Source organism: Chanos chanos, chromosome 13 (genome assembly GCF_902362185.1).
Source record: "Chanos chanos chromosome 13, fChaCha1.1, whole genome shotgun sequence".
Lineage (NCBI taxonomy): Eukaryota > Metazoa > Chordata > Actinopteri > Gonorynchiformes > Chanidae > Chanos > Chanos chanos.
Genome location: NC_044507.1, coordinates 21,592,044 through 21,604,543, shown reverse-complemented (window position 1 = coordinate 21,604,543; position 12,500 = coordinate 21,592,044). Strand labels below are relative to the sequence as shown.

Sequence of the window (12,500 nt, the reverse complement as noted above, 5' to 3'; positions counted from 1 at the left end):
CTTTGCCTGGCTGGCCTTGTTAAACTCACAGTGCTAACAGTGATCTTTGCCCGGCTGGCCTTGTTTAGCTCGCAGTGCTAACAGGAGGAGAAAGACAGATGTTTCAAAGCCTCTCCAGCACAAACCCACAGAACACTTGACAGGAAATGACAAGGGTCGCGCAGGAAACGCTGTTTACTGTAGTCTGGTGTTTTGACATAGCACAGAGTGGTTCTCACACATACAGGCCTACAGATGGAGCTGAGAGCTCCCAGGCTAGATTAGTCTGCCCAGAGAGCAAGGACCTGCTCCTTCTCACCCGTTTTTTTTTTCTTCTTCCACAAGCAGTTCACCTTGTACCAGACAACCACTCCACTGTTATACATCATACCAACCTCCATTTCAACGGACAACACATCTGAATCTAAAGTCAGGTTTGTCCAGATGGATTACTGTTCGATCCCAGTACAGAGTGGGGGCAGCCCTAAGAAATATTTTGGGATGAACCTTAGTTCCATGTAGGTGCAAACTAAAGTTAGCTGGAGTTTCTTTTTTTTTCAGAAAAGATCAGACACATTCTACCAACCTCTACAGTTCACTCCTCTAAAGAAACCCATGGAGGACTGAGTCAGCCAAAGATGAACACTCAGTGAGACAAACTGTATACAATTTAGTCAAAGAGAGAAAAGAGAGAAAGAGAGAGAGAGAGAGAGAGAGAGAGAGAGAGAGAGAGAGAGTATCTTGATGTAGCATGGTGGAAACCTCCCACCTGATGGCCTTCAATTGTGTTACCATGGTGATGGCCAAAGCATATCACCTAGCAACAGGCTCTTACCTGCCAGTGTGAACGTGAATGACAGTTCTGAGGCACCAAATTGAACCTAGTCTTGCACTCGGCAGTATACAAAACCAGATCTGAACTGAGGAATCACACCGAGCGGTTCCCAAGAGACGACGGGGCACGGAGTGGAGACAACACCCTTATCACCGTTTCCTTTTTCAGCCTTTTTTAGGCCTTTCATTGGAGTGACACCTGCAGTTAGTAATGAGCATGGCTGAATGGGTCTCAAAGCCCACAGTGGAATCAGAGAGAAAACTATGAATAGTTTTGTGTTTTACAGGCGTGACTCTGAAGTTACCCAAGCAGAGCAGTCTTATCTGTTATCCACTATCAGGTGGAGAAAGAAAATAAATAAAGTGAACTGCACAACATTCTATTCTCACAACAGTGTAAAGAGAGAGAGAGAGAGAGAGAGAGAGAGAGAGGGACAGAGAGAGAGAGGGACAGAGAGAGAGAGAGAGAGAGAGAGAGAGAGGGACAGAGAGAGAGAGGGACAGAGAGAGAGAGAGAGAGAGAGAGAGAGAGAGAGAGGGACAGAGAGAGAGAGAGAGAGAGAGAGACAGAGAGAGAGAGAGAGAGAGAGAGGGACAGAGAGAGAGAGGGACAGAGAGAGAGAGGGACAGAGAGAGAGAGAGAGAGACAGAGAGAGAGAGAGAGAGAGAGAGACAGAGAGAGAGAGAGAGAGAGAGAGGGACAGAGAGAGAGAGACAGAGAGAGAGACAGAGAGAGAGAGAGTGAGTGAGTGAGAGAGAGAGAGAGAGAGAGAGAGAGAGAGAGACAGAGAGAGAGAGAGAGGGACAGAGAGAGAGAGAGAGAGAGAGAGAGACAGAGAGAGAGACAGAGAGAGAGACAGAGAGAGAGAGAGAGAGAGAGAGACAGAGAGAGAGTGAGAGAGAGAGAGGGACAGAGAGAGAGAGACAGAGAGAGACAGAGAGAGAGAGAGAGAGAGAGAGGGACAGAGAGAGAGAGACAGAGAGAGACAGAGAGAGAGTGAGAGAGAGAGAGGGACAGAGAGAGAGAGACAGAGAGAGAGAGAGAGAGAGAGAGAGAGAGAGAGAGAGAGAGAGAGAGAGACAGAGAGAGAGACAGAGAGAGAGACAGAAGAATAGAGAATATGGATTGTAGTAAAACCTCACAAATTCCCCTTGATGTTTTGCATTTTAATTTCATTTCAACTCTGTAGCATGGGAGATGTTGTTACTAACACAGGCTGGGCAGTGATAAAGTTCCTGACAGAGTTCATGACATAGGCTAGCCTATAACAGAATTACTGACAGCCACTGACATAGGCTGGCCTATAACAGAATTACTGACAGCCACTGACATAGGCTAGCCTATAACAGAATTACTGACAGCCACTGACATAGGCTGGTCAGTGACAATGTTACTGACAGTGTTACTGACACACTGGCCTTTAACAGAACCATTCCGACCCATTCACACACACTTCTTGGAATCTCCACACACATCACCACAGGTTCATTTCATTGTGGCGAGGCTGACAGCGGTTTCCCCCCTAAATGGGCACTGCTCAGCAACAGCGTGAGATGTGTTTTCTTTTTGCGACGCGTCTTTTGAAGAAGAACAGAACAACTACAGAAACGGGCTTCGGTACAGACGGCTCGTACGCGGTCTCTCATTGGTCCATCATCGAGGCATACGTTTCAGTGCCAGGATCCATACAAGGCAGCTGCCCAATCAGATGAGGGAGGGCCTCACGGAGGAAAGCGTGTTTATGCAAATGTCTGCCTGGCCTTATTAAATCAGCTCCCAAAGGGAACATGCAACCAGCATGAAAAGAGTATTTATAGCAATCACCCACTTAAAGGCGGGCATGTGAGAACATCAGTGCGCATGCCCGCGGGACTTTCAAGTAATGACAGTGGGGAGTGGGAGACCGCACGGAAGTTTCCAGAAAGGGTTAATTCTTCAGAAGGAAGAGGAGGGGGCAAGCTGGGGTTTGTGGGAGGGGTCGGGGGAGTGTCTGGGGGAGGTTTATGCCCTTAGATGTGTCTGTTTGCCTTTCAAAGTCTTTATCAACCTTCATCTCATTTGTCATTTCTGAGAATGAATCTCTCTTGTCTCTTCTTCACAGGCTTCAAAATGTGAGCGGATGATAGCTCAGATGATAAGGTGACTAACTGGAAACCAATATGTTACTGGTTTGAACCCTTTTATTACAGTAGAGAATTTCATGCATCATTATAACATCTGCTGACTGTTTGATTGTCAAACGGATGCATCTCCATATACAGGACACGCTTCGTTCAGAAATGCTTTGGTCTTTCACACATTCACACCCTCTTCAAAGAAAACCTATTCTGTAAACAAGTCCCACACAAAAACCCATACGACGCATCACTCTCCATCGACACCCAGCACCCAACAGCTCGCTTCAAAAAACCCCCTCAGTATTCCTCTGGTCCCTCAGTGTAACACTTCTCTTCTCCTTAATCATCCTATTTCCACCTGCAATCTCATCCAGAGCTGAAAAGCACATCGCCACGGTACACTGACATATAGGGTGAATGTAGGTTTTAATGAGAGTACAAGCAATCCCTCGGTGAAGGGGCTAATTAACCCACTTCTATAATTGTAGCTCCAAACGAGCCCCTTTGAAAACATTCCTGATGTCGTCTGCTTTTCTGCGTTTGACATTGACTATATTTATACCTGTGGTCGCCCCCCCCCCCGATGGCAGCGGTTATTCTGAGCCAAAACCAGTTGAATCTGCACAAGTGCAAGTAATGACGGTGTCACAGGGGCTAGAGCTTCATTAAATGGTTGATATTGCTTTGGGTTAGTCCGGTAATAAAGAGCTGGCCCTCGCTGGGAATTTGGCTTTATTTATAGGCCAGCGAGAAATAGACCCGAGGACGGAATTAGACGCGAAACGGAGCGCTTACGATTCCGGGGGAAGATGAAAGAATGAGTTTTATCGGCTGAAGGGGAGTGAATGGGAGCGTTTCTTCTCATCTACAGAAGAGAACTGTGGGTGAGAGCCAGATCTCTTCTAATGTGGCTTAAAGAGGTGGAAACGTCCCACCTACGTTCTCCTTCTGGAACATTCTGATTCCCATGCGTAACGTGACTCCTCCTCAATCGCTGAGTCTCCGAGGCGCTGGGATGAGAATGTTAACGAAGCCAAGCCTGCCCCGCACACCACCGTGTCCTGTTTTGGGGCGCACGCTTGGGGATTCGAGGGTGCTTCGGAGAGAGAGACAAAAGGGCAGGAGGTCAGGGGGCGTGTCTAGGGAATAAGAGGGCACTGCTTGGTCTCATTAGGGAGTTGGCGACACCAAAAACACATTGGGGGAGATGAAGGTCATTTTTGAGTAACTCAAAGCCACAATGGACCCTTCTTATATGAGGGTCATTTGAGTGTGAATAAGGAACATCAGGAAACAGTGAAAAAAAGTGAAAAGTGAAAAGTCACATTTAAATCACATTTAGGAAAGGTTTCTATTCTCAGAGAGAATTATTAATCTCTTGTTTTACTGGACTGACAAAAAAAAAATCATCATCAACTGAAAAAAAGCAAAGTGGCAGCACATCAGTCTTCAGTCAGGGAGGAAAATAGAGATGCAAACGACATAATTACACAGATATAAAAGAGCAAATCCATTTCCGCAGACTCTCCACATCGAATCTCCACATCCGTCCTCCACCTCTCCCCCCCTCTCTCTCTCTCTGGCAGTGTAATTACAGTGAAATGAGTCAGCTGACATTCTTCAGACCCAGGCTGGCCCTGACAGGTACTCTGAGGTTGTGGTCATCCACGCAGTCAGACAAGAGCTTTTTTCACTCACAGAAGAGCTTTCCTCACTCACAGCAGAACTTTCCTCACTCACGGAAGAGCTTCCCTCACTCACAGAACAGTTTTCCTCATTCACAAAAGTTTTCCTCATTCACAGAAGAGTTTTCCTTGGAAGAGTTTTCCTCACAGCGGTTTTCCTCACTTAAAGAATAGTGTTCTTCACTCACAGAAATTTTCCTAACTCACAGCAGAATTTTTTCTCACTCACAGAAGAGGTTTTGTCCCATTGTCTACGCAGATACATTAGGTAAAAGCGAGAGATTAGGTAAAAGCGAGAGATAGGGATGGGGAGAGAAAGAGAGAGAAGAGATTTTTTACTCACGTCTGACGCGGGTCCTTTATCTGCACCGGGGCAGGAGAAAGTGACAAACTCATGGCAGCGTTTGTGCACCACAAAGCAGCACACTGAAACAGAGAGAGAGAGAGAGAGAGAGAGAGAGAGAGAGATGAGTGTTTATCTGGACTGACACTGATCCTGTTTTTTTCACATACATCAGTCTGCGCTTTGTCCCCCAGGTCAGCTCAGATGTAAGGCGACCAGACCGCCCCTCCTTGGATTGGTTCTGTGGTCACTATCCCAGACCACTGTTTCTGTGGCACATCTACAGTCTCTGGGTTTGACAGAGGGTTTATTACTACTGTATACAGTCTCATTTTGAATGTATCGGACCACTGGCATTGAGCATTGAAACTAGTCCTGAACAATGAGACGCACACTCGTGTGTTAGACAAACACTGCTCCCTTTAGTGTACGGGCACAAAACCAATTCAATATTCACTCATTTTCCAAACTGTGTTCATTGCACCACAGTCATTAAAAAAGGAGATTGACGTAGCAGTCTGTAGCTCAGCTCTGGCTTCAGTATTGTCTGTACCCTGTGAGGAAGAATACAGTTATGTTGTAGATATGGTTGTGATTAGGGCTGCTGCAGTATAGAAATATCCAAATCGCGGTATTCAAAGAATGCTGACCTTGCGGTTTGGTTGATTAACTTAAAACTAAAGAAGTAGTTATTACACACATTTAAAAAGCATTTTACATGAGTTTTGTTACTAATTGTATCATTATAATTAATAAACATGGGTATAGACAGGGGTTATCATACACATTGAATGTTTTCCTCCATAACCTTATTTGTTGGTAATTGCAATTGCTCACTGGTTTTCAACACCAGACTGGCAAACCTCTTCTCCCCAATGCCAGTCCTCTCCATTGATCTGATTGGTCAGTTGACCTGAAGGTTACAATGACATGATGTGTTCACTAGTGTATGCTCAGTGCAGAGGTATGGACGTTTTAGAATCGTTCTCATGTGGACATGATCCTTTTCAAAACTGATAGAAAAAAGTGAGTTTTCAAAAATATGCGAATATGTGTAGATAAGGCCTCAGACCAATCCAAAAGCCACATGAGGATGGCAGTACTCTCAGAGAAGGGAGGAGTGGGGGGGTGTTATGATGCTGTAAGGTTATAATGGTGGTGACGGGCTCAACACCGCGGTGCACCTTCTAATACCGCGGTATGGCGGTGATGCAGTTATTGTTGCAGCCCTAGTTATGATATGCAGTTGAACATGAATGGATAGTAACAGATGTTCACATTGAGCTATGTGTATGGATGTTCACATTTAGCTGTGTGTATGGATGTTCACATTGAGCTGTGTGTACAGATGTTCACATTTAGCTGTGTGTATGGATGTTCACATTGAGCTGTGTGTACAGCTGTGAGTATGGATGTGTATAAAGACTTTTCCAGGGCAGGTAAGGTCTCTACAGTGGTCTAAGCCAGAATAACTTATGCTCTCACCAACAGGGCCTGGCTCTACCCCCACACACTCCCACACACTTGCCTGATCCGCAAAACACAGAGAAAGGCAGAGAGAGGGAGGGAGGGGGTAGAGAGTGAGAGAGGAAAAGGAGAAAAGGAAAAGGAAAGAGAGAAAGAAAAAGGAAGGAATGAAGAGTTGCTAGAAGAGAGAGAGAGAGAGAGAAAGAGAGAGAGAGAGAGAGGGAGAGGAAGAGAGAGAGAGAGAGGGAGAGGAAGAGAGAGAGAGAGAGACAGCAAGAGAGAGGAAGAGAGAGAGACAAAGAGAGAGAGAGAGAGAAAGAGAGAGAGAGAGAGAGGGAGAGGAAGAGAGAGAGAGAGAGGGAGAGGAAGAGAGAGAGAGAGAGAGAGAGAGAGAGAGAGAGAAAGAGAGGGAGAGAGTGGGTGTTGATTGGGCAGCATTCTGCTGCACACAGACTTAAGCTAAATGGACATATGGTGCGGTTTAATTTGCTCTTTTTACCATCACAGTCAGATCCAAAACTCTAACACAAACTTCCACACCAGCCTAATTCAGACATTGTAACCGAGCCAAGAAGCCAGTAGCATTCAGGTACTCCCTGCGTAAAACCAAGCATTCAGGGCATTCAAATCCTAGTCAAGAGAGATTTCAAATATATTTAAATTTCAATCTGAGGAAGTCGAGGGTATTTGCCCAAAGCAATCCAGTGTCACATCCAGACAAAAGGATGTATAGAGAAGACATCCAGCAGGGCTCGTTCTGGCTTCCCGGTACAGATTAATGGTAGTGCTTCTTACATAATCGTCAATCAGCTGCACCCCCCTCACTGATCTCAGATCAGCCACAAGTGTTCTGTCCTCGGCCCAAATTGCAGGAGGTGAGTGGAGCAGCGCGTGGAGAGCGGGCGTGCATTTATAACTGGAGCTTAGAAACAGCCACTCTTCCTTCCACTCCACCTCTGGAGGTGCGACGGCGGGGGCGGCCCGGTGGGCCCGGCGCCGGCCCGATCCCGGAGGTTCCCCGGGCTCTCGCTCCCCCGGCACTTTGAAAGGTCAGTGTGAGAAGCTGTCTCACGCAGCAGCGGACTGCGTTTCTTTTGCGGCGAGCCTGATCCGGCCCCTCCATAATTAAACAGGGCCATTAAATATCCATGGAGCAGCGGCACCGGGAGGCCTGCAGGAGCAGCCCGTCCAGGGGAGAGGCACCCGGTCCCAGCCGACAGCTCCGCAGCCCACTGCAATGACTCACCCCGCCATTGTATCACAAATTCAATTAATACAGAAAAGAAAAGAAGAGGAGAAGCAAAAAAAAAAAAAAAAACCTGTCAAAGACAGCATAAAGACGGGCTTTCTCTGGCACGGATGGGATAGCAGTCGCTCGTATACACGCCACGCAAGCGTACACCCACGCGCTCGCACTTCTACACACACACACACACTCTCTCTCGTCGCAAACAGACACATCCACCAAAACGCTGCCATCTGAAATGCTGTGAATTGGAATAAAAGCTTTTGTGAGCTGCCATTAAAGAAACAGTGGAAACTCCTACCACCAGGACTATTACCGTATATTGCAGTGGGCAGAAAAAAAAACGCAGGAGGAATAAAGGCGCTTTTGCAAGGACCCTCAGTCGCTGTCCGGCGAAGCCTTATCTATAGATTCAGTTCTGACCGGACGGCCAGATGACAGAGACAAGACGTGACTGTTTACAAGAACGATGTCTCCAGCGTGAAGAGGAGGAGGAGGGGGGACAGCCCTGGAGGAAAAACCTGTATATAACAAGGTGTTTCCAGCTCCTAAATTAAATGGAGGAAACGGAACAGGAGTTTGGCTGAAACAAAGACAGCCCGTAGACAGGAGCCCTGGCTCCTACCCTTAGCTCCCAGCTCTCCATTCACTTCTAACCCTGTGGCAGAGAGACAGAGACAGACGGAGAGCAGCAGGATACATCACAATCCATTCTATGTGGAATACAGAGGCGATTTTTCTTTTTCCTGTTTCACCAAAACAGATATTGCCTGTCAAATATCTATGTCAGCTCATTTTTAAGATACTAAGTAAAACCACAAGTATCAGGTTTATAGAGAACTAGAGCAATAACAACAACAGAGCAACCACCCTCGCTAACGTTTTGCTAATCCTCTCTGGCTGAGGCAGAAATGTTGGCATGGTTTTTCAGAGAAGAATCAAAAGCCAAGTCTCTGTTCAGAACACCATTCAGGCCAGAGCTGTTCTCCCAGCCAGCTCCTCACGTCCAAATGGAGTGAGCCATTTAAAATGCATTTTCAAAGACAGTGAAACGGACACTAACGAATCTTATTCTGACATGATACCTTCCCTTCATCTACTGTCACAGTATCCAAGCATAAATATTACACTTACAAATACGTCAATATGCCTACAGCTTGGACACATTAGCGGAAACACTCAAACAGAAGTAATGATATTATCATTTATTTAGAAATCTATTTTTGTAGAATGAAAGAAAGGGTGTATTCTCATAAAATGACTTATGCGATTAGATTTTCCGCTGTAGAACAGCAGAGGTTATTCGACACTTTATTTTCCACTCATCAAAACCACAACCTGCCAATGCCCATAGGAAACATGCATTCAGCACATACAGAACTCTACAGACTCCAGCTCCCCACTCAGGTCCACAGACCCAGCTCTCGACTGGTTCATTCAGAGTTTCAGTATTGCAGTAACACTCCAGTAATCTGGACATGACTTCATTATTAGGTTGGGCAAAACACAGCCAATGTCAATGATTTTTTTTAACCAAACTTTTTTGTAAATTAAAGATTAAAAGAGGACTTGAAATGCGAGCCTCTGCTCCCACTAATCAGATAACTTGGTTACTGTGAGCAGTGAGAATACAGCCTGAGTTTTAAAACTCCTGAAGCAGCAATCAAGTTTTAGTTTCAGTTCGCTTTGCTGTGATCTGTAATCTCTACAACAGAGTAGAACAGAGCAGAGTTTCGCATTCAGAGACAGCTGAAGGCATGAGATACCTCTCCAATGATTTGATTTGTCCAATCCAGAGTAAACTTTGCTAAGACTATTTTGGGAAATGCCGGCGGTCAACTGCAGATTTGATAGTTTCTCTGGTCAGAAAATCTGGTTCTGGCCCAGTGTCTGACCTAAAACATAACAGACCTAAGCTGAAAGTCATGCCAGGAGGGAAAACATGAAGCATTATAAAATGACAGGTTGTCATTGCTTTAAAATATTATAGTAATGAATATTTATGCAGGTCAGTGCACAGTCATCTCTGCCATGCCAAATAAATAACGCGAGATCAAAGCCCAAAGCCCAGTAGTAAGGACCCAATACGGCCTGGCTCCGCCCCCCCCCCCCTTCAGATGACTGACAGTTTAAAGGAGTTTTTACTACAACCGAAAAGTCTTCTTCTCCTGGTTTTAAAGGAATACACATTACACATCTCTATACAGAACAATGCAATTCAGCCTCCAGAGTCCTGCAGCAGACAAAAGACACGTGTCAGAGAACATGTATATCGTCGAGAGAAAGTCATCAGATGGCCCCTCAGTACTTCTTACAGATACAGAGTCTAGACAGAAGATACATAATCGTTTTGGCTCCACAGGTGAGCAGGCCAGACTTCTGCCGCGCTCTGAGCGCTTGGACACGGTCTGAACGGCCGTGTGTGTGATTTACACAAAAGGTTCTTCATCATAAATCAGAGGAGTTATTCCAATGGCACGGCCACTGTCACACACCTAAAAAAGCCTTTGATCTTCCGCACAGACGCCAAGAAGAATGAAAATCAGCGGAGCACTGATGTCGCTGCAGGGGAGAACAGGGTCTACACTTACACACACACACACACACGTGGGCGCGCGCGCACACACACACACTCACACACAGAAGCGTTTACTGTGACAGTAAGTGGATTAGGTGCGGTGCTTGGCTTTGGCTCCTGATGTAGTGTTAAAGTAAAGCTTTTATTGAAGGGATTAGAGCATCTGATCCAGAGATGGAGCAGGGGGAGCTACTCTCGCTACATCTCTGCCTGTTCACACTGTCTGACAACACACTACTCACTCCTCATCTCCATAAGAAGTGCATTCACTCTGCACACCATGCAGACACTGGATTAGCACTGCTGCTAAAATACTACACTGTAAAAACACTGGAGTGCCCTCATGACTGGAACACGCATATTTCTCTGAGTATTCTCTGTGTGGCAGTGAGGAAGCTGGCAGTCTTATTACTTTGGTATTCGTTGCTAGGTACAGGTTGTATTTAAGTGTATTTTTACCGAGCTGGTGTTGTTTCTGTAATCTCACAGTGTGCCATGTGCCAGACATGTGCAGCATTGTACAAATTACACATTCCCACATAATCCCACCACACAAGGACTGAGTGGGTGCATTCAACCTTTGAAGAACAGCAGTATTGAGAGTCGGCAGGCACACACACACACACACATACACACACACAATCAGACACATGCACGCATACACACACGTACACACACATGCATGCATGCACGCATACACACACACATACAAAGACACGCAAACAAATGGCACATACACACAGACACACATATATATAGACATAGACAAACAAACACATACTCACACGCACACGCACACACACACACACACACACACACACACACACATAAACACAGATACATATATGTACATATATTTGTCAGCAGCTGCACTGTAAATTTCAATAAATTAACTAAAAAAAATTATACAAACTCATTGCCTTGAATCAGTCAAGTAAACTTACTTAATAAAATCAATCTTGTTTTAAGTTTGAGTGACTTGATATTTTTCAGCAATTCACACTTTCACCGTGAGCAATATTTGCTTAACACAGAAAAGTATTTTCAACTCGTTCTAGCCTTAGCAATACTCATTATTTATCAGTTTCCAAAGCTTACACGGCAAGTATTCCTAACAGAGATGTAAGTACGTTAACTACTTTCAGATGAGTCGACAGTACTTAACACTCTAGTAGAAGATACTGTAACAGAGGTCAGGATTGGAGATTTGGCAATGATTTAGTTAAACAAATTCAGTTTACAGCGAGTCTTTCAAACACTACTACCTTACCTCTACAGCAACTGAAATGTCAGACTCAACTTAGAAGAACCACAGCACTGCTACATAGCCATGTGCCCTAGTCAACTTCCACACAGTGACACACATGTTCAAATTATTCCCTGAGCAGATAAACTACAGATAACAAGCACATTCACATAACACGTTACAGAGTAATAATTGTTTTAAGCAAGAAAAACTCTAAACATTAAAAAACATAATGGCACAGAATTACACAGAATTACACTCCCAGCATGCCCTGTACAAACCAAGAAGTAAACAGCAACACAACTCTGTAACAATACTGTCAAATACATTAAATACACAAAGTCAGTCTAAACAGAGTTATAAACAGCAACACAACTCTGTTACAATACTGTCAAATACATTACATACACAAAGTCAGTCTAAACAGAGTTGTAAACAGCAACACAACTCTGTTACAATACTGTCAAATAAGTTAAATACACAAAGTCAGTCTAAACAGAGTTGTAATCCATTTAAGGCTAATCTGTTACAATACTGTCAAATACATTAAATATATTAAATACACGAAGTCAGTCTAAACAGAGTTGTAATCCATTTAAGGCTAATCTGTTACATGTATTAAAACAGCAATAGTTCACTGACCACAAATATTTGAGGTGAGTAATCGTTCCTACCCCGAAGGTTAAATTAAAGCTTGGTGTAAATTAGTGAAATGAACGACTGGTGAAAAAAGGAGTAAGGTTCACTTGGTTCTTTCGGTAAGGACATTTATTTGCTTTTTGCAGTGTGCCTGTAAGGCGGTTAGGTAGCGGCAATACTGATGCCAGATCTTCTTATGACAGCTAATGGCTCTTCATGGAGCTGTGGTGAGTAACCACGTAATGCAGATGAAGAAATGTAACTTAATGCAACCAGCCTCTCCATCAGAGCCCTTAGGGTTAAAGAAACAATGGCATAGTCGGTATTGGACCGAACATCCTCCGATCACTTATTCACTTCACATA

At 44.8% G+C, this 12,500-nt stretch overlaps 1 protein-coding gene across 1 annotated transcript in view; it reads right to left on the bottom strand.

Annotated features, from left to right (window-relative positions):
- prkcbb (protein kinase C, beta b) overlaps positions 1 to 12,500 on the bottom strand; it is an 86,342-nt gene that overhangs the window by 54,652 nt on the left and 19,190 nt on the right. The window contains exon 3 of the mRNA XM_030789855.1: positions 4,960 to 5,042. Coding sequence (XP_030645715.1) covers positions 4,960 to 5,042 — 83 coding nt within the window. The remainder of the gene's footprint in view (positions 1 to 4,959; positions 5,043 to 12,500) is intronic.